The sequence below is a fragment of the Pseudophryne corroboree genome, chromosome 11, assembly GCF_028390025.1.
Source record: "Pseudophryne corroboree isolate aPseCor3 chromosome 11, aPseCor3.hap2, whole genome shotgun sequence".
Classification (NCBI taxonomy): Eukaryota; Metazoa; Chordata; class Amphibia; order Anura; family Myobatrachidae; genus Pseudophryne; species Pseudophryne corroboree.
In genome coordinates, this window is record NC_086454.1 from 201,230,428 (window position 1) to 201,252,925 (window position 22,498).

General features: G+C 44.9%; 1 protein-coding gene across 18 annotated transcripts in view; it reads left to right on the forward strand.

Moving 5' to 3' along the window:
- NRXN2 (neurexin 2) overlaps positions 1-22,498 on the forward strand; it is a 1,320,144-nt gene that overhangs the window by 367,303 nt on the left and 930,343 nt on the right. For 17 of the 18 annotated variants that reach the window (XM_063945216.1, XM_063945229.1, XM_063945225.1 and 14 more), the window contains exon 3: positions 1,891-3,253. In XM_063945216.1, the coding sequence (XP_063801286.1) occupies positions 2,512-3,253 (742 nt within the window). In that variant the 5' untranslated portion in view covers positions 1,891-2,511. The remainder of the gene's footprint in view (positions 1-1,890; positions 3,254-22,498) is intronic. The other variant, XM_063945217.1, reaches the window with a different exon arrangement.

The following is a 22,498-nucleotide window of genomic DNA, read 5'->3' on the forward strand; positions in this document are numbered from 1 at the left end:
TCAGGTGAAATCAGGAGTCCAACTGAATAGCCTCAGGAGTTAAAGCCTGAGGCTGCCTCCTGTCTAAACACAAAATAATTTATCGTGTGGAATTGAATTCTAGCATATATGTCTTAAGGGGGGTACTCACGGAGCGATAATCTAAGCAATCTTACTAGATTGCTTAGATTTTCAGCAAGATCTCTCCATGTGTATCCCCCACAACGATAGCGATGCGCTGCCCCGCTAGTCGCTATCGCTGGTGCTAGATTGGCCTGCATGCAGGCTCAATCTAACAGGTCTAACAGAGCATCCCCCCCACCGCACGCTCAGCAAATATCGCGCTGTGCTGAGCGGGGGGAGAGATGTGTGCTGAGCGGTTCGCTCAGCACACATCTCTACCCTGATCTGCCGGTGGGTACGGGCCTTAAATTCAGCGAATGTATGTTTTTTTTCTTTCAGTGAAATTAATATTTTGAAATTATAGAGCATTAGAATACAATGTTTATTGTTCTGTTTTATGGTTCTTTTACTGATATGTCTATTGTATTCCCTTTATCATATGTGTGTTTCCCAGCAGTGTTTTTTTAATTCTAGTTTATAAGTGCCATGGAACAAAAATTAAACAGTGTGAAGTTCATTCAAGAACCGATGTTCTCAGCTGGCATTAAAAACTGTAGAATTTAAGTCCTGATTTATTTTAAAGAAATTTCTTTTTAGTGCCACAATTTCAGAAAGTTGAAAAAAGAATAGTGTTTGGAATGTTCCATTTTATACAGCGCATATCCATACTAAACACACCATAATTATGTTTTTAGGATGACATTTTTAAAAGAAGGTAATATGTGGAATGTAATATTTAATTTACTAAATGTTTAAACCTGTTACAGTTTGTAATGTGTTCCGTACATATATATAAATGTTTCTTCAATAAATGATAAACACGTTTTTAGAAATTATCTAATTTGGGCAAATCTCAGGAATCAATGAGAGTAATCAGCTTTCTGATTCCATTCTTGTCTTTGTATAGTCTACCTTCCTTGCGCTTTCCCACTATCCTTCTTTAGCATCTTTGCAGCTTCTCCCTCCTTCCACCCCTTCCTTCCTTCTCCTATAATATTCAGCATGCTAGGTTTTTTTTAAAAAATAATTAGCGCTTTCGCATTTAAAGAGATGCAGATTGGAGTCTGTATACAAATTACTTTTCTGTCAGTTACTTAAAGAGAGTTCACGGAGGGGGGTGAGAAGGATGGATGGGAATTAATGTTTTTTTCGTGTCTTGGGAGGGGTTATTCCCAGAGGAAGCAAAAGAGTGAATCAGATGAGGAAAAGAGGTATTGCATTTCAGCAATAGATCAAGACTACATGAACCATAATGCTTTGCAAATTGAAAATACTGAATTAAATAGACATTATGAGATGTAGGCATGCATTTATTGTCACTATATATTTTATTATATGAAAACAACCATCAAATAAAAAGCTTTCAGTATTTTGGTGGTCATTTTTTTTCTTTTTTAAATTGAAAGTTACACAGTGTTTTAGGCATTCAAAACCATTGCAAAATTTGTAAGTTTAGGGCCTTAATTGCATTTACAGTTAGATTTGTGTGGTACAGATCAAAATGCGTTGCTAAATAACAACATCAGGCCTACAGATGTAGCCTTGTTCAGCTTTGCCGCCAAGCATCCTAGTTGCGGCAAAGCTGGTACGGTTAGTGTGTCTGTATACTATGAAGCTAGTTGCAACACTGTATATTAAGTCACACCCGCAGCACGGTACATGTGCCGTGCAGCCATGCTGCGGATGCAATGTGCGTGGTACATCTGTATGCACACGAATGCACAAAATATATTGATTTGAATATTGTACTGCATAAGTCTAACCATATCTTGTATCTCTGTTTTCCAGCAGTCAAGAACCCCAACTGTGCCTGAGAAATCCTCTTGATGGTGCTCCTATCGCAGTGAAACACTTAATTTCTAGGGACAATCAAGGAGAAAGGGAAGGGGGGGACTTGTTCGATTGCTTTTTAAAATAAAGAAATAGAAAGGCTTTAGGGCTCATGTGAGATTGTAAGGGGGAGTTTTTGCACCATTTTTGGTTATAAGAGTCTTCCTGTCTCTTCCTTAGGGCAACTGTGAAGATAGGAATGTAAAGATAATTGCCCTCTTTTTTCCTTTCCCCTTCCATCCTTCCCTTAAAATCTTCCCCTTCCTTGTTTCCTTCTTTCCCCATCTACAGTTCTTTTTTTCTTTCTAGTTGTTACCTTTTTTTAATTATTTCTCCTTATTAGTTTTATAACTTTTCCATTCTTATACATTCTCATCTCCTTTTTTGTAATTTTATCACTATTTCTAAATAAAACTTTCCAAATATTTATCTATTTTTTTTAATAATACTTTAGCAATTCTTTCTTGTCTTCCTTACAATCACTATGACTTTATTTTTTCAATAGTCTTTGACTTCATCCCCTACCCCATTTCCTATCTCTTCTACATTCTCTCCTCTTACTCACCACCTCTACTCTCCATGTGGTCCCTCCTTTATCTGTCTTCTCTACTCTCCCTTCCCCTTTGTACCTTTTCCCTCCAGTTTTATGGGGCACCTGGTCAATGGGTCCGTTACTCTCGTCCTACTTTAGCAAGTGGTAATGGAGGGTGGGGGGAAGACCTCACTTTCCGGCTTCGGACAAATACCAGCCGTGGTCTCCTCCTTTATCAAGATGATGAAGGAGATTGTGACTTTCTTGAGTTAGCTTTGGATGGAGGACGCCCCCGATTGAGGTTCTCCATCTCTTGTTCAGAGCCTGCTGTTGTACACTTACCTCGGGTGGTGTCAGATGGACTCTGGCATGGCATAGTAATTGGAGGCAATGGGCGCGAAGGTTGGCTGGCTCTAGATGGAGAAAGAGGAGCAGCTGAAGTGCGCTCAAAGCGCAGAGAAATGATACTTCGCAGTGACCTTTTTGTTGGTGGTCTCCCATCTGATCTACGCTTATCAGCACTAACTCTAGGTGGAGCCAAATATGAGCCACCTTTTCTTGGTGAATTGGAGGGACTAAGGTTGGGGGGGAAGCCAGCACAGCTTTTGGCAAGCCAAGGGGTGGGAGGAACAGAAGAGGAGGAAGAGAGGGGGGAAGAACAGGGTAAGCCCCAGTTGTGCCGAGGAGCAAACCCCTGTCTCAATGGAGGAAGATGTAGAGATGAGGTGGAAGGAAATGTACGATGTGACTGTCGGGACACTGGATACCATGGAGAAAACTGTTCTGAAGGTAAGTTTCATGCCTGTCTCCATTGCTTTGATTTCTATTATTATTCTTCATTAAATTAATGGTTTATTATATTTTTCTCATAGCCTGTGTTTGTTATTGCCAAACATTCCATTAGTTATATTTGCTGTTGGATTTTAATTTTTCTCCCACAGGTTTATGTGCCTTTTACAAGAAATCATAATGAACCTATTTTAGTCATTGCTGTAAATCAAAGTACACCAAAGTGAGCCTTCTGTATACTGTAAATTTGCTTTGCACATATCCAGAAAACCATCCACATGCATGTTTGTGTATGCAGATTTGCTTAAATCTTACATGACCAGTTGCTACTAGAGAAGCTGGACAAGTGAGGGATGGAGCATTCTAATGTAAGCCGACTATAGTTAGGGTGTGTTAGTGGGGTTCACTACGATCTGCCGGCGGCCGGCCTCCCGGCGACCAGCATACCGGCGCCGGGAGGCCGGCCGCCGGCTTACCGACAGTGTGGCGAGCGCAAATGAGCCCCTTGCGGGCTCGCTGCGCTCGCCACGCTACGGGCACGGTGGCGCGCTATGCGCGCCACACTATTTTATTCTCCCTCCAGGGGGGTCGTGGACCCCCACGAGGGAGAATAAGTGTCGGTATGCCGGCTGTCGGGCTCCCGGCGCCAGTATGCTGGTCGCCGGGAGCCCGACCGCCGACATACTGAAGACCACCCGTGTTAGTGTGCTTGTGAGCAGCTGCAAACAGGTACAGAAATAACACAGTGGCGCAGATGTATTGAGTCTGTAGAAATGATAAAGCAGTGATAAGTGAAAGGTGACAACACACCAGCCAATCATTACGGGTTTGAAAAATTACCTTTAGGAGCTGATTGGCTGGTGCATTATCTCCTTCCACTTATCACTTCTCCAGGCTCAATACATCTGCCTCAGTATGCTGTGTGTCTGCAAAAGCCGTTTCAATTGGGGGTGCTTAACTGGTGCAAATGTATGCTCACTATAATGACTGCTATCAGCACTAACTAAATGCTTCTGATTGATTCATTGTGAATTATCTCTGCAGCTGATGGGTGGCTTGTCTGCAGCTGCATAGTGTAGGTTTTTGTTAGGGGTGTGCGGTGGGCCATTTTTGGGGTTTTGTGTTTTGGTTTTGGATCTGTATCTCCTTCGTGTTTTAGATCTGTATTGGTTTTGCCAAAACTGCCCTTGCGGGTTTTGGTTTTGTATTTAAAAAGAAGAAATCATAAAAACAGCTAAAATAACTGGGGGTGTTTTTGTTCCTGCAGTATTATTAACCTCAATAACATTCATTTCCACTCATTTCCAGTCTATTTTGAACACCTCACAGCTCACAATATTGTTTTCATGTAGTTTAGGCCAAAAGGTTGCACCAAGGTAGCTGGAGGACTAAGCTAAGTGACAGAAGTGGGCAGCACAAACATGTGGTACATATATGAGTGGCACTGCGGTGGCAGACAGGATGGCAGTTTTATAAACAATGCCAAAAAAATGCTCCCAAGAGCACATAATGCAAAGAAAAGAAGTGCAAGATAGAATTGTTCTTGAGCCCTCCCACATACCCTTTTGTTGTATATTAAACAGGACATGCAAAGTTTAACAAACCAATCATTTCAGCAACAGGGACTGTCACTTGTGGCTGAAATTATTGATTTGTTTGGACCCCCACAAAACAAGCTGGCAATGAGTAGTGCACAAACTGGCTTTAGTACTTTAAATAGGCACAATGTCGTCATCAGCATCCGATTCCTCACCCCCATTACTGTGAAAATCCTCTTCTTCACAGACTAATAATTTGTCCCAGCTGGAATCCACCATCACAGGTCCCTCTCTACTTTTTGGAGGTAATTGCTGGTACAGGTCTTCCTCATGGAATTTGTAAATCATTTTGATGAACAGCATCTTTTCCACATTTTGGGGAAGTATCCTCCTATGCCGATCGTTGACTAGGTTACCGGCTGCGCTACAAACTCTTTCTGAGTACACACTGGAGGGTGGGCAACCTAAGTAAAACAAAGCCAGTTTGTGCAAGGGCCTCCAAATTGCCTCTTTTTCCTGCCAGTATTAAAACGGACTGTCGGAAATGCCTGTTTGGATGATATCACTGAAATAATCATCAACCATTCTTGTTGACAGCATCATATGCAGTGACAGTAGAGATGTCAGTGATTGTAGGCAGCTCCTTCAGTCTGGACCAGATGTCAAAAGTCTTTCCTGACTGATGTTCATCACCACCAGTGGGTCTCTTTGGAAAGTGTAGTTTTTTCCTTGCATCCACAGTTGCAGGTGAAAATGAAGGAGGAGATGTTGCCGTGTCACGTTCTGCTTGAGCTGACAATTTTCTCACAAACAGCTCTTTACTTCTCTGCAGATTTGTGCCTATTGGAAAGAAAGACACAACATATGACTTAAACCTAGGATCGCCAAAATATAGTGATCTGATTTCAAGAGATTGACGTCCCTTGAATCCTAGCAAAGCAAATTAAGTGATTCATCTACAAGTCCAAAATTCTTAGCGGAATCGCTTCATTTCAGCTCTTCCTTCACTTTCTCCAGCTGCTTTTGCAAAAGCCTGATGAGGGGAATCACCTGACTCAAGCTTGCAGTGTCCAAACTAACTTCACATGTGGCAACTTCAAAGGGTTTGAGAACCTTGCACAACATGGAAATTATTCTCCACTGCACTTGACTCAACTGCATTCCCACTCCTTTCCATATGTCACAGGTAGATGTGTAGGTGAGAATGGCCTTTTGCTGCTCCTCCATCCACTGAAGCATATAAAGGGTAGAATTCTACTTCATTACTACCTCTTGCTTCAGATGATGGCAGGGCAAATTTAAGAGTGTTTGTTGGCGCTTCTTTCTCCAACATGCAGTTGCTAAACGTCAAAAATGTCCACACATTTTTTTGGCTACCGACAGCATCTCCTGCACGGTAATTTTAAAGAATTTTTTGCACCGCCAAATTAATTGTGTGAGCAAAACATGGGATGTTTTGGAATTTGCCCAGATACACTGCTCTCACAATATTGGTGGCATTTGGGGATATCACAAATCCCGAGGAGAGTACAAGTGGGATAAGCCATTGTGCAATGATTTCCCTGAGTTTTTGTAAGAGGTTCTCAGCATTGTGTCTCTTACTGAAACCAGTGATACACAGCATAGCCTGCTTCTGAATGAGTTGGCATTTGTGAGATTCTGCTGGTGCTGCTGCTGTTTTGCCACTTTTTTAAATGTCCTTGTACAGGCTGGGAATTGCTTGTCTAGTGAAGTGGAATCTAGGCGGTATTTGGTAATGGGGACACAGTAGGTCAATCAAGTGTCTAAATCCCACTGCACTAATGGCAGATACTGGATGCACGGCTAACACCAGCATAGTTGTTATGGCTTTAGTAATCCGCTTTGCAACTGAGTGACTGCCGTCATATTACATCTTCCTTGCAAAGGATTGTTGAACAGTCAATTGTTTTGTTAAACTACAAGTAGTCTTCTTGGTCCCCTTCTGGGATGAAGATCGACTCCCAGCAGCAACAGCAGCAGCAGTAGGCATAGCACTTAAGGATCCTCCGGAGGAATTGGATATAGGATTACTTCCGATCATGATTGAGGAGGAAATTGACAATGTGGGCGTTGGTGGTGGGTAGTGCAGGTGCTTGGGTCCAACAGAGAAAAGGGAGCTAGGTGTCACTGGACTGGTTACGTTCTTAGCCAAAGTTTCTGAATGTGTCAACAACTTGTGATGTATGTGCTGCAAGTGGCGTAACAGGGAGTAAGTTCCTTGGTTGTTAAGGTCCCTACCTCTACTTACAACGGCTTTACAAAGGCTACAAATGGCTAGAAAGTAATTGTCCAGGTGTGGGGAGAAATAATTTCACACAGAAGAGATGGATTTTTTTGTCTTTTGCCCAGGCATGACAATGGGCTTTTTCATAACATGGGCAACAACTGTCTCCACTGGAGCTTTAATAAACCACATCCCCATCATCAAAATCCTCATCGTCAACATTCTCATTAGCGCCAGCTACAACAATATCCTCCTTCTTTTTGTGTACTTCTACAGTGACATCCTCAATCAAAATGTAAGCACTTGCAGAGGGCATGCAACTGGTGGAAGGAGCCTCCTCTTCCCTTACAGTATTGGAAAGGTCAGGCTTCTACATCGCAACCATGGACACACTTAGACTGTCCTTGGTTATTGGTGATATTTCTGAATGCACAGTTGGTTCCTGTGCCTTAACAAGTTTCCTTTTTACTCTTTTGTCCTAGAGGATGCTGGGGTTCAATTTAGTACCATGGGGTATTGACGGGTCCTTTGGGAGCCACTGGCACTTTAAGAGTTTAATAGTGTGGGCTGGCTCCTCCCTCTATGCCCCTCCTACCAGACTCAGTTTAGAAAATGTGCCCGGAGGAGCTGATCACAGCTAGGGGAGCTCTTAGGAGTTTTTCTAGTTTTATTTTTTTCTAGAGTTTATTATTTTCAGGAAGGCTGCTGGCAACAGCCTCCCTGCTTTGTGGGACTTAGGGTGGGGGAATAGGAACCAGCTTCCTGAAGAGTTAATGGTCCTCTACTCCGCTGACAGGACACTGAGCTCCTGAGGGTGTTGATCGCAAGCCCACGAGGTGACCGCTCACTCCCGCAACATGGCCGCCACCCACTAACAGAGCCAGAAGTAAGAAGAGTGGTGAGAACAGCGCCGGCGTCCCGGTTAGCAGGTCGCCGGCAGGTAAGGTAGCACAAGGGTGGGAGCGCAGCTCTGACAGGCTGCGTTCCGGGACGGCTCAGCAACAGTGACACTGTAGGTGCTTTGAGGTGCGTCCTGAGCCAGCGCAGAATACCTTACACTGGTCATACAGCTAACAGGGGCTAATCCCGCTGTTAGCAATGAAAAGCCTCAGGCGAGTTCAAACAATTAGTGCAGATCCAGCGCTCACCAGTGCCATTTTCTCCCTGGAGATCATAGGAAAGAGACGCTGACAGGGAGCGCTGCCCTCCACATCACTCCAGCTATACCTCTGTGGTACCAGGGTGTTTGAAGTATTTGAAGTATTCAGCTCCCACTACTTCATCTAAAAGTCCACATACATACCCACAAAAATGTACACTTGCCCAGATAATGCAAGCTGACACTGATACCGACTCTGATACAGGGGACAGTGATGGGGATATGCAGGGGGGAGATGCATCCCTTGCTAAGGGGGTGCAACTCATGATTGAAGCCATTAGGGATGTTTTGCATATTACTGAGAAGGTACCTGAGCAGGCAGAGGAATCTTATTTTACAGTAAATAAAAAATCTTCGCTTACCTTCCCTTCTTCTAAGGAGTTAAACTCCTTGTTTGAAAAATCCTGGGAAAACCCAGAGAAAAAATTCCAGATCCCTAAAAGACTTCCCATTGCTTTCCCTTTCCCTGAAGAGGATAGAAAGAAGTGGGAAAACTCACCTATTGTAGACGCTTCTGTATCTAGGTTGTCTAAAAAGGTGGTTTTACCTGTCCCTGGTTCAACCGCCTTAAAGAAGCCGGCTGACCGCAAGATTTGAGACTACGCTCAAATCCCTATACACTGCTACGGGTGTGGCCTTAGGGCCCACTATTGCTTGTGCGTGGATTTCTAAAGCCATAGTAAAGTGGACTTAGGTACTATGTATAGGAGTGACATTGACTTGTTTTTACGTCACATACAGGATTCTGCAGGTTTCATGGTGGAGGCCATGAAGGACATTGGCCTGCTTAATGCAAGGGCTACTTTCATGGCAGTTTCGGTACGCAGAGGACTCTGGCTACGCCAATGGACTGCAGATGCAGAATCCAAGAAAAGCGTGGAGAACCTGCCCTTCACAGGTCAGGCACTATTTGGGGAAGTATTGAATGCGTGGTTTTCCACGGCGACTGCGGGTAAGTCAACATTTCTTCCTCCCGTAACAGCACCGGCTAGATAATCTTATCCTACAACTACACTGCAGTCCTTTCAGACCGCAAAATGTAAAAAATCCAAAAACTCCCCCCACCTTCTTTAGAAGTGGTCGGGGAAAATCCAGAAAACCTGCTCCAACAGGTTCCCAGGAACAGAAACCAGGTTCTGCTTCCTCCAAATCTTCAGCATGACGGTGGACTTCCCAGCCTGGAGATCGGGTAGGTGGGAGTGAGACTAAAGGCTTTCAGTCACGTCTGGGCATCATCATCCCTAGACCCCTGGGTGACCGATATTGTTGCTTAGGGGTACAGACTGGAGTTTCAGGAACTCCCCACCTCACAGATTCTTCAAATCAGGCTTACCAGTTTCGCTGACAGAAAGAGCTATCCTACAGGAAGTCATTCAAAAATTGGTATGAAAAAATGTCATTGTTCCAGTTCCACCTCACCAAAAATCCATGTGTTATTACTGAAACCTGTTTGTGGTACCGAACCTGGATGGTTTGGTAAGGCCTATATTAAACCTAAAGTCATTGAACCCCTACTTGGGGGTTTTCCAATTCAAGATGGAGTCTCTGAGAGTGGTTATCTCAGGTCTGGAAGAGGGGGAATTCCTAGTATACCTGGATATCAAGGATGCGTACCTTCACATTCCGATCTGGCCACCTCAGCAGGCATATCTACAGTTTACACTACAGGACTGTCACTATCAGTTCCAGACGTTACCATTTGGCCTCTCCACAGCAACGAGGGTGTTCATCAAGGTCATGGCGGAGATTATGCTACTCCTCCGCAAGCAGGGAGTGAACATAATTCCATATCTGGACGATCTGCTGATAAAGGCATCTTCCAGGGAGAAGCTGTTGCAGGATATTGCTCTCAACTCAACTACTCCAGCATCACGGATGGATCCTGAACCTTCCAAAGTCACATTTGGACCTGACAAGGAGACTGCCCTTCCAGGGGATGATACTCGACACGGAAGTGCAGAGGGTATTTCTACTGCTGGAGAATGCATTGGCGTTGGTGATCCAAACAATGGTCCGGGACATCTTGAAGCCAGCCTGAGTATTGGTTCATCAGAGCATTCGCCTTCTGGGGAAGATGGTAGCCTCCTACGAGGCTCTACAGTACGGTAGATTCCATGCACGGTTCTTCCAACTGGATCTCCTGGACCAGTGGTCGGGTTCACATCTTCACATGCACCAGCGGATACGCCTGTCGCCAAAAGCCAGAATTTCACTCCTCTGGTGGCTGCCAACTTCTCACCTACTCGAGGGCCGCAGGTTCGGGATTCAAAATTGGATTAATCCAACCACGGATGCAAGCATCAGAGGTTGGGGAGCAGTCACCCAGGGGGAAAACTTCCAAGGAAAGTGGTCAAGTCAGGAATCTGTCCTTCCAATAAACATTCTGGAACTAAGGGCCATATACAACGGCCTTCTACATGCGGCGCTTCTTCTACAAGATTGAGCCATTCAGGTTCAGTCGGACACATCACAGCGGTGTCCTACATAAACAGGCAGGGCGGAACGAAGAGCAGGGCTGCGATGCCAGAGGTAACAAGAATCCTCCTCTTGGCAGAAAGGCACGCACTGGCGCTGTCAGCGATCTTCATTCCAGGAGTGGACAACTGGGAAGCAGACTTCCTCAGCAGACACGATCTCCATCCAGGGGAATGGGGCCTCCACCAGGAGGTATTCGCAGAGGTCACAAGCCGATGGGGTGTACCGCAGATAGACTTGATGGCCTCTCGCCTCAACAAGAAGCTTCAGAGGTACTGTTCCAGGTCGCAAGGCCCACAAGCAGTGGCGGTGGATGCCCTGGTAACTCCATGGGTGTTCCAGTCAGTATATGTGTTCCCTTCTCTTCCGCTCATCCCAAACTACTAAAACAAACTACAAGAGTTACGGTGATCCTCATTGCTCCTGACTGGCCAAGAAGAGCTTGGTACGCGGATCTTCTGGCACTGCTGCTGGAGGATCCAAGGCCTCTTCCTCTTTGCGACGACCTTCTACTACAGGGGTCGTTCGCCTATCAAGACTTACCTCGGCTACGTTTGATGGCATGGAGATTGAACGCCAGCTCTTAGCTCGGATAGGCATTCCGAACAAGGTCATTCCTACTCTGATCCAAGCTAAGAAGGGAGTAATGCCTAAGCATTACCATTGGATTTGGTGAAAGTATGTGTCTTGGTGTGAATCCAAGAAGTTTCCTACGGTGAAGTTTCAACTGGGACGTTTTCTCCTGTTTTCTCCTCTTTCTGTAAGCTGGTGTGGATGTGGGCCTACGCTTGGGTTCCATTAAGGTCCAGATTTCGGCCTTGTCCATTTTCTTCCAGAAACAATTAGCTGCTCTCCGAGGTTCAGACATTCTTGAAAGGGGTTCTGCACATCCAACCACCCTTTGTGCCTCCTACGGCACTTTGGGATCTTAATGTGGTGCTGCAGTTCCTGCAATCGGATTGGTTCGAACCTTTACAGGAGGTGGGCGTAAAGTTTCTTACCTGGAAGGCAGTCACACTGTTGGCTTTGGCATCTGCAAGACGTGTGTTTGAGTTGAGGGCATTGTCTCACAAGAGCCCCTATTTGATTTTCCATGAAGATAGAGCTGAACTTAGAACGCGTCAGCAATTTCTTCCTAAGGTTGTGTCTGCTTTTCATATTAAGCAACCTATTGTGGTGCCAGTAGCTACTGACACATCGATTGCCTCAAAGTCCCTGGATGGTGTGCACTGTGCAGGCTTTTAAAATATATGTGAAGAGGACTGCTCGTCACAGGAAGTCGGACGCACTGTTTGTCCTTTATGATCCCAACAAGATTGGATGTCCTGCTTCTAAGCAATTCTCGCTGGATTAGGATTACTATCCAGCATGCTTATTCAATGGCAGGTTTGGCTTGTCCAAAATCTGTTCAGGCCCACTCTACACGTAAAGTGGGTTCTTCCTGGGCCGGGGTGTCTCGGCTCTTCAGCTTTGCCGAGCTGCTACTTGGTCAGCGTCGAACACGTTTGCTAAGTTTTACAAGTTTGATACTTTGGCCTCTGAGGACCTAAAGTTTGGTCAATCGGTTCTGCAGGACCCTCAGCACTCTCCCTCCCGTACTGGGAGCTTTGGTACATCCCCATGGTACTAAATTGGACCCCAGCATCCTCTAGGACGTAAGAGAAAATAGGATTTTAATTACCTACCAGTAAATCCTTTTCTCGTAGTCCATAGAGAATGCTGGGCGCCCGCCCAGTGCTTCATTTTTCTGCATGGTTACTTGGTTACGTTTATTGGCTCAGCCGTTGCTGAATTGTTCCAAGTTGGTTAGCTTGGCTTTCCTTTTTGTTCTGCGTGAGCTGGTGTGATTCTCACCCCTATCTGTGTATTTCCTTCTCTCAAAGTATGTCTGTCTCCTCGGGCACAGTTTCTAGACTGAGTCTGGTAGGAGGGGCCCATACTATTAAACTCTTAAAGTGCCAGTGGCTCCCAAAGGACCCATCTATACCCCATGGTACTAAATTGGACCCCAGCATCCTCTACGGACTACGAGAAAAGGATTTACCGGTAGGTAATTAAAATCCTGTTTTTAACTCTTCTACAGGGAGGAGGGCTTATATCATCATTATGAGATGCAGAACCACCAGTCATTAACACAGGCCAAGGCCTTTCCTTGCCACTTCATGTAGTGAATGTCATATTGCCAATTTTTTTTACGTTTCTCGTCAGCTAACTTTACTTTTTATTTATCACTGTAAAATATTGCTTCTTTGATTTTACATGCCCTCTACGCCATTGGACATCGGCTTTAGCTGATGATGTTGACGGACTTGCATTGTCAATGTCATGACTAGTAGTAGGAAGTGGTTCCTAATTTTTCAATTGTTTGTCCTCCATTTCTATCAACACGAAGTGGGGTACAGCAACAGTGCTGCACAAATGAGTCAGAAATATACAGTATATTATTACACACTGCGGTTGACCTTCACCGACAGCGTCGCACAAATGAGTCAGAAATGTGTAGAAGTATTTTTTATATCACACACTGGCGGCTACAATGTCACACAAATGAGTCAGAAATATTTATAATTACACACTGCGGTTTACCTTCACCGACAGTGTTGCGCAAATGAGTCAGAAATATGTAGAAGTATTTTTATATCACACACCAGTGGTTATCGTATCTAACAAATGAGTTAGAAATATATATAATTACACACTGTGGTTGACCTTCACTGACAGCGTCACACAATACGTGTATGAGTAGGAAATAATATACTGGGGTCTGATCGGCAGTGTCACAGTACTTATGAAAATGAAATAAAAATTGAATAGTACACTTTTACACTGGGGCTGAGCACCTGGATAGACAGACAGATACCCCTTTCAGATACAGCAGACAGAACACCCCTTTTTTAGATACAGCAGACAGAGAGAGCACCGCTTTTTCAGATACAGCAGACAGAGAGAGCACCCCTTTCAGATACAGCAGATAGAGCACCCCTTTTTTAGATACAGCAGATAGAGCACCCCTTTCAGATACAGCAGACAGAGCACCCCTTTTTTAGATACAGCAGATAGAGCACCCCTTTCAGATACAGCAGACAGAGCACCCGCTCCATGCCATGCCAGACAACACAGTACTGGAGATGGACACATCCGGCCAGAACACTCTCCACAGCCGGAGTGAAGATGGTGCCGATACATGGGAACTTGTATAGAATACCAAATCCGCGAGAATCCAACAGCGGTTTGATGATGTTCGGCCTCGCTTCGGGATACAAGTAAGGTGGGAAGTCCCGAGCCAGACTCAAATCCTGGCTCGGATCGCAATGTTCGGGTGGGTTTGGTTTACGGAGAACCGAACCCGCTCATCCCTATTTTTTGTGTACATTAAGCTTACATTTTTTTGCAGTTCATTAGGTTGAAAACTATATTTGATGAAATAGGGAAGTTTGAGGATTTTTTTGAAAGCTAATAGCAAAAGCTTATTTTTTAAGTAAAACAAATGATTAAAAACATGTGCAAGTGTATTTGACATATGTCTGACATAAATCGGACACGTGCTACTGGCACAGACCAACATACATTTTCAATAAGTACACCTCCACATATGGATGGAAATATGCTAGTTTCTGTGTGGTTTTTTTTCAAGCATAAATTATGCCCAATATGCATCCATCTCAGCATCAGGCCCAAAGTCGTCAGTTCTTATCAAATAACACAAGCAAGTCACCTCATTTTATTTCTTTTCCTGCTGATGAAAATAATTGCTTATTTTTAACTGTTGCGGTTATTGTGATTTGGTGTGTACAGTATGCTGGATTTAATTTATCCATGGGCAGAAAAAGGCCTAGCTGAAGGGAAAGGTTTATTCTACAACTCTATATTATTCAAGTCTTTGCAAGAGCTAGGAACTTTACATCTATTTTAATTGTACTCCTGTCCCACATGTTTCTTTACAAGCGTGAATCCCAAACAAAATAAGCTTAAAACCGCTTTATTAAATAGCGGATGGAGTTATAACTGTCTCATATATTGTGTGGAGTGCTTGGTCAGGTGCCTGTGCTTCTTTAGTAGATAATCGGATTATCTGTTCCTGGTGACATTCTGTGCAAACTCCAGTATTAGAATTAATTGACAGCCTCTGTATAACAAAGTACTTTTCAACACCGTTTTGTCATGCACCAGTCAGCAAGAACTAACGCATGGCACACATCTATAGCCTCTTAAAATATATTTAAGGCTCGTTATTCATTCTGTATTGTACTAGTCACTAGTGCAAAATATCTGTGAAACAGTGACTGACAGTTGACAGACCAGATTGCAGTACACTTGTGTGGACACTGAATTTGTTGCATAAATGCTTAAATACTACTAATACACTCAGGGTTGGACTAGCCCACAGGGGTAAAGGGGAAATCCCAGGTGGGCCCCACAGCCTGGAGACCCACCTCCTCTCCTAGGGATCACGTTCCACACTGTGCACTTGAATTATACATTATACATATTTTACTTTTACTGCACAGGACTATGGCGTATTTTCTACAGTGCATTGCCATTATTAATCTGGCATATCATCATGCATGCACTAGCAGTATTTGCTTATCAAGTGGCCCAAACCATGCACTCTTTAATGGTTAGCCAAACCTCTGTGGCAGTTGGCCACACCTCCCCTGGAGACTGACCACACCCCTAAACATGGACCCCTACCACTGCATTCCTCTACTGGCCCTTTATGCCCCAGTCCGACACTGGCTACAGGTGTTAAGTGTCAAATGCTATATGCAAGCGGATAACAGAGAAAAAAAATCACTTTTCTCTTTTACTTTGACTTGCTATTGTGTTCTAACCTGTGGTGGCTTCTGGTGGTCCAGCTGCACACGGGAGATCTTGCAATGTGTACCAGATCTCACTCATGCACAGTGAGACCAGCTGAGAGGTAAGACCCAGCGTATCAGCACAAGGCTGATGCGCTGTGGCTCTGTCAGAGATTGCTGAAGTGGGGAGTATTATGGTATTAACTGATGTGAAGTATTAAGGGAATATCCATTTTACTGTTGCCTGAGACCTATTTAATCAGGTCCTGCATCCCCGGATTGTTAAGACCAAAGGGTGCACTTTTCTGCGCCTAATTGTATATGCCCCTTAGTGCTTCAAATGCTACTGTACAAGTGGAAAATGGAAACATTTTTCCACATCTGAAAGCAAGTACATGCTTTAGCTTATTCAAGGACTGCTCCCACAAATGCTTCAGTCTTCAGCAAGGAAATTGTTTCAGTTTGTTCGCAACAACCTGATGTCGGCTGTAAAGGTGCCCATACACTAGATGACCTGTAAACGATGCATTCTCGTTAACAATTTCCCTTGAACTCTCCTGGCAGCTCCCTGGCAGTCCTGGGCAAACGATATAGTACAATACACATAAGATATATCTTAAGTAGAGATGTGCACCGGACACTTTTCGGGTTTTCTGGTTTGGATCTTGATCTCCTTTCTTGTTTTGGATCTGGATTGATTTTGCCAAAACCACCCTTTCGGGTTTTGGTTTTGGATCTGGATTTCTTTGAAAAAAAACATAAGAACAGCTAATATCACAGAATTATTATTTTTTTTGTTCCTACTGTATTATTAACCTCAATAACATTCAGTTCCAATCATTTCCAGTCTATTCTGAACACTTTCCATTTCCACCTTTGCGGCTATATGTTTTCACAAATCTGGTTGTGATATTGAAGCTTGTTTCATATTCTGCTGTAGGCTTTAGTTTAAACCTATGACCAAGTACAGCAGCACCCCTGGAATTATACGGCAGCGCCTCTGGACTTATACAGTAGAAAGGCAGTACCCCTGGACTTATACAGCAGATAGGCAACAACCCTGGACTTATACAGCATAAGCAGCACCCCTGCAGAATTACACAGCACAACAGACAGGCAGCAGCACCCCTGGGCTTAAATGGCAGTGAGGCAGCACCACTGGACTGATAGGCAGAGGGGCAGCACCCCAGGACAGCACAGAACTGCAGCACCCCTGTACAGCACAGGACAGCAGCCCTATACAGCACCCCTAATAGCATAGGATAGCACCCCAGGAGAGCACAGGACTGCAGCAGCCCTGTACAGTACAGGACAGCAGCACTGTACAGCACCCCTAATAGCACAGGATAGCACCCCAGGACAGCACAGGACTGCAGCACCCCTGTACAGCACAGGACAAACCCCTGTACAACAACCCTAACAGCACAGGACAGCACCCCTTTATTTTTACAGCACACAGGACAGCGCCACAGCACCCCTTTATTTTTACAGCACACAGTACAGTGCCCCTAACAGCACAGGACAGCACTCCTAACAGCACAGGACAGCACCCCCGGATATCACCCCTGACAGCACCCCTAACAGCACAGGGCAGCAACCCAGTACAGCACAGGACTGCATCACCCCTATACAGCACCCCTGTACAGCACAGGACAGCACCCCTAACAGCACAGGACAGCGCTTTTTTCTTTTACAGCACACAGGACAGTGCCCCTTTTTTTTACAGCACACAGGACAGCGACCCTTTATTTTTACAGCACACAGGACAGCGCCCCTTTATTTTTACAGCACATAGGACAGTGCCACAGAACACCTTTATTTTTACAGCACACAGGACAGTGCCCCTTTATTTTTACAGCACACAGGAAAGCGCCACAGTGCCCCTTTATTTTTACAGCACAAAGGACAGCTTCCCTTTATTTTTACAGCACACAGGACAGCACCCCCTAACAGCACAGGACAGCACTCCTAACAGAACAGCACCCCTAACAGCACAGGACAGCACCCCAGGACAGCACAGGACTGCAGCACCCCTGTACAGGACAGGACAGCACCCTTAACATCACAGGACAGTGCCCCTTTATTTGTACAGCACAGAGGACAGTGCCCCTTTATTTTTACAGCACACAGGACAGCATCACAGCACCCCTTTATTTTTACAGCACACAGGAAAGTGCCACAGTGCCCCTTTATTTTTACAGCTCACAGGACAGTGCCCCTTTATTTTTACAGCACACATGACAGTGCCACAGCGCCCCTTTATTATTACAGCACACATGACAGTGCCCCTAACAGCACAGGACAGCATCCCAGGACAGCACCCCTGTATAGCACAGGACAGCAGCATCCTTGTACAGCACCCCTAACAGCACAGGACAGCAGCACCTCTGTACAGCACCCGTCACAGCACAGGACAGCACCCTTGTACAGCACCCCTAACAGCACAGCACCCCTAACAGCACAGGACAGCACCCCTGTACAGCACCGCTAACAGTGCAGGACAGCACCCCTGTACAGTACAGGACACCACAGGACAGCACCCCAGAACAGCACCCATGTACAGCACCCCTAACAGCACACACACAGTGACCCCACCCGACGCCACCACCCAAAAAGAGACAGATGTATGTCTCTCTCACTCTCCAATGTTAGAGTGAAGATGGCGCCAATCACCAGGACTTATATAGAATCTAAAACCTGTGAGAATCCGACAGCGGGATGATGATGTTTTGCCTCATTTTTGGATCCGAATAAGACGGGAAGTCCCGAGCTGGATTCGAATCCCGGCTTGGATGGTGAAGTTCGGGAAGGGGAGGGTGTTTGGATCTCTGAGATCCGAACCCGCTCATCCCTAATCTTAAAATACATCTTAAGATCTGGGAGTGGCTACATCCAGGAGCATGCTGTCATTGACGATAGCTTCAGATCTTCCCTGCAGCAGGGAAGATCAGAAGCTCCAACCAAAGACCAGTGGAACCACGCATCGTGATCATTCACAGACACTGAACGATCTGCAATATTACGAACGATTTGTAGTTCCGATCTGTCGGAAATGGCCAAAACGCTCATAATATCGTCTAGTGTATGGGCACCTTAATAACGTCAGCAAATTGTTACCAAACCTCTGACTAGTTTGAAGAGAAAGATGCAGGTGTTTCTCACATGAATGAAGAGGTAATTTATGGACAGAGAATACTGGAAGCATACCAGAGTTACGGAACAGTACTCCCATTTAATTATAATCCACTGGAATATTGGCTAAACATTGCTGACAACTGAACAGAATTCTTACAATTTGCCATTGAGCACTTTCTTGTCCATGTTCTAGAACACTATGTACTTCTCAAAAGTTTTAGAACACTCATATTTTTCAATTACTTATTGACATTTGCGCACCTTTAAAGTTTCAACGTACTCTGAAATTAAAGCATACTACAAATAAACAATTGGAAATGAAAAAATAAATCATAAAATAATTATGTTAAATGAAACTTAATCAAAATTTTTGATTTATCAAAGTAGCCACCTTTTACAGATATGCCAAACACTCTCATGGCATTTTTTCTACGATGAAAACAGAATATTATTTGGGACGTTCTCCCAAATTCTAATGCAGAAGTTACTGTACCACCGGATTTTATCCTTCTGTCCAGTTCATCCTTAAGCAGCTTGATGGTGTTTAAGACTGGAGACTGTACTGGCCAATCCATCATATGAAGCCTACCTTCTTGTTCTTTACCTGGAAGGTAGTTCTGCATAGCCTGGAGGTATGTTTTGAGTAATTATCTTGCTGTAGTGTGAAGCTTAAGTAACTAGACACAGGCCAGAGAGTATTGCGTGGTACAGTAAAATGCTGTGGTAGCCCTTTTGGTTCATCGTGCCAGTTACTCTATGCAAGTTGCTGATTCAGGATCCAGTAAAAAAACCTCAAACCATCATGATTCTTCCTCCATGTTTGACAGTTGGAGTCACAGTGGTGTTTTGCTGTGGAAAGCATTGTTTTTTTAAAAATGAACACTGAAACACGCCGGTGGAAACTGAAGCTTTTACAAGCCGTTGCTTAGTAAATAAACCCCACACACTGAACAAACTTTCTTTCACCTTCTCAATGGTATACTGTACATAACCTCTGTGTAATGAAACAAAGATTTTACATTTTGATTAATCTGTCCCTAAGATCTTTCTCCAGTCTTCAGTAGTTCACTGGCAATGGCTCAAGGCAGGTGCAATCCTCTTTTTCATTGCTGAAGAACATCTGTAAGTTCTTAACCCATTACTTGTTAGCTGAGAAGGGCCTTTTTTTACAACTCTCAAATCTATTATTATTATTATTATTATTATTATTATTATCGTTTATTTATATGGCGCCACAAGGGTTTCGCAGTGCCTAATTACAGATTACATAAACAAATAGTCAAAACAGGAAAACAGCGACCTACAGTTGAAGACAATATAGTACTGTTATGATTCCAGCACTCTGGTCTGAGGAGATCTTTTTGCGAGGACCGGAGCACTGGAACGAAATGCTGGGGAAGGGAGCGGGAATGGAAAATAGCCCCTGGCGCCCTAACTCCATTGTCTCACCCGTGCTGTCGGAAATCCCCTGCGAGACTATGGTTGCTTGAGCCCATGGCAGCCGCGTTTGAAGGGCGGATTATGTCTGCCCAACTCCGATGCCCCCCCAGGTCTTAATGAGAGACAAAGGGAAATCCGAGACAGGGTGATAACAAGGGGCCCTCTGACTAAACAACCAGGCCAGGGGCTACAAGCTAACTTAAAACTAGAATATGTGCGGAAACACCGCCAGGGAAAAGGACAACCAAAATATCCACTTGTCCACTTCTCCTACCCAGCACCGCCGAGTTCCAGAGAGGACTTGTGGAAGTGAAACCCTCCGCAAATGCTCCAAAAACAGAATATATAAAGATAAAGCGGCTGAGCCGCAACACACGGCAGAGCCGCAACTCACGGAACACCACTCGATATACAAAGGTGATCAGTCAGGACAACTGGGGACCTGGGATGAGATGACAACTCCCGAATACAGGACTTCTGAGGACAGGAATGACCGGATACAGCAGGACTGGAACAGACTCTCAGCAAACCAAAGCAGCATGCAGGAAGCTATTACCGGCGTCTGCGAGAAGTACTGGGAAGTTATTTAACAGGGAGTCCTCCAATCAGCTGCTTAGAGCCTGATTGGGAATAAATGCCGTGCAGCTGCCTTGCTGCACGGCCAGAGGACAAGTGTGTGTGCTTGTTAATTAGGCCCTGCAACGGGGTACGCGGTCCGCCCGAGGCGTCCCCGTTGCTAGGGTCCGTGCGGCTCAGCGCGCCCGGCGTCTAGCGTTGCTAGGGAGCCGGTGGCTGAACGCGCACGGCGTCTCTAGTTGCTAGGTGCTGGGCCGCGCGGACATGCGGACCCCGGCGCCTAACAGTACCCCCCCCCCTTGAGGAGGGGTCAAGGAACCCCTAAAGCCAGGCTTCTGAGGAAATTCCTGAAAAAATGCCCTCTTGAGCCTAGGGGCATGAAGATCCTTATCTAGGACCCAAGACCTTTCCTCCGGACCATAGCCTTTCCAGTGAACTAAAAAATAAAGCCGACCCCGGGACAATTTGGAATCAAGAACTTTCTCTACCAAGAACTCCTGTTGTCCCTGTACCTCCACTGGAGATCTACCCTGAGAGATCCTCCGAGGAAATCTACTGGAAGAAACGTATTGTTTCAACAGGGAACAATGAAACGTATTTCCAATCTTGAGAGATCTTGGTAAACGTAGCCGAAAGGCAACTGGGTAGACTCTTTTAATAATAAGAAATGGTCCAATAAATTTGGGTCCCAGTCTAGCCGAGGATTGTCGAAGCCTGATGTTGCGAGTTGACAACCACACCTTGTCTCCCACCTTGAAAGTGCAAGGACGTCGGAGCCTGTCAGAAAATTGCTTTTCTCGAAAGGCCGCTTTTCTGAGAGCAAGGTGCACTTTTTTCCAAATTGCTCTGAGATGGGAGGTCAATGCCAGCGAGGAGACTGGAGAATGATGAAAAAAAGAATTAGCTCTGGGGTGAAAACCAAAAACTGAAAAGAATGGAGACTCTTTAGTGGAGGAATGACAGGAATTATTGTAAGCAAATTCAGCCAAAGGAAGAAACTCGGACCAATCATTCTGGAGTTTGGCTGAATACAAGCGCAGATATTGTTTTAATGACTGGTTAACTCGTTCGGTTTGCCCGTTGGATTGTGGGTGATAACCGGATGTTAATGACAGTTTCATCTTTAATGAAGCACAAAAACATCTCCAGAATTGTGCGATGAATTGTGGACCCCGATCAGAAACAATATCAGTGGGTAACCCATGAAGCCTAAACACATGGCGGAGGAACAAAACTGCCAACCCTTGAGTAGAAGGCAATCGGGGAAGAGCAATAAAATGAGCCATTTTACTAAAACGGTCCACTACCACCCATATGACTCGGAATCCGGCTGAAAGGGGAAGGTCAATTACAAAATCCATGGAAATATGAGACCATGGCCTGAGAGGGACACTTAAGGGCATAAGTTGCCCGATAGGCAAGGAACGGGGAACCTTATGCTGTGCACAAACCTGACATGAAAAAACAAATTCCCTAACGTCTTTAGACATACTAGGCCACCATACTGAGCGAGAGACTAACTCCAATGGCTTAGTGATTCCCGGATGCCCTGAAACCTTGTTGTCATGGAATTCAGTTAAAACAGTAGCTCTCAAAAATTCAGGAACGTAAAGACGACCAGCAGGAGTAAATCTAGGAGCTTGGTGTTGAAGCTGGTTTAACTGGGTAAATAAATCCTGTGTGAGGCCTGCCCGGATGACCGAAGATGGAAGTATTGGGGTAACAACAGGATTGTTATTGTGAACCGGAAGAAAACTACGTGACAGGGCATCAGCTTTAGTATTCTTGGAACCAGGCCTGAAAGTGATTATAAATTTGAAACGAGTAAAAAATAATGCCCAACGTGCCTGCCGGGCATTAAGCCGTTTAGCTGATTCA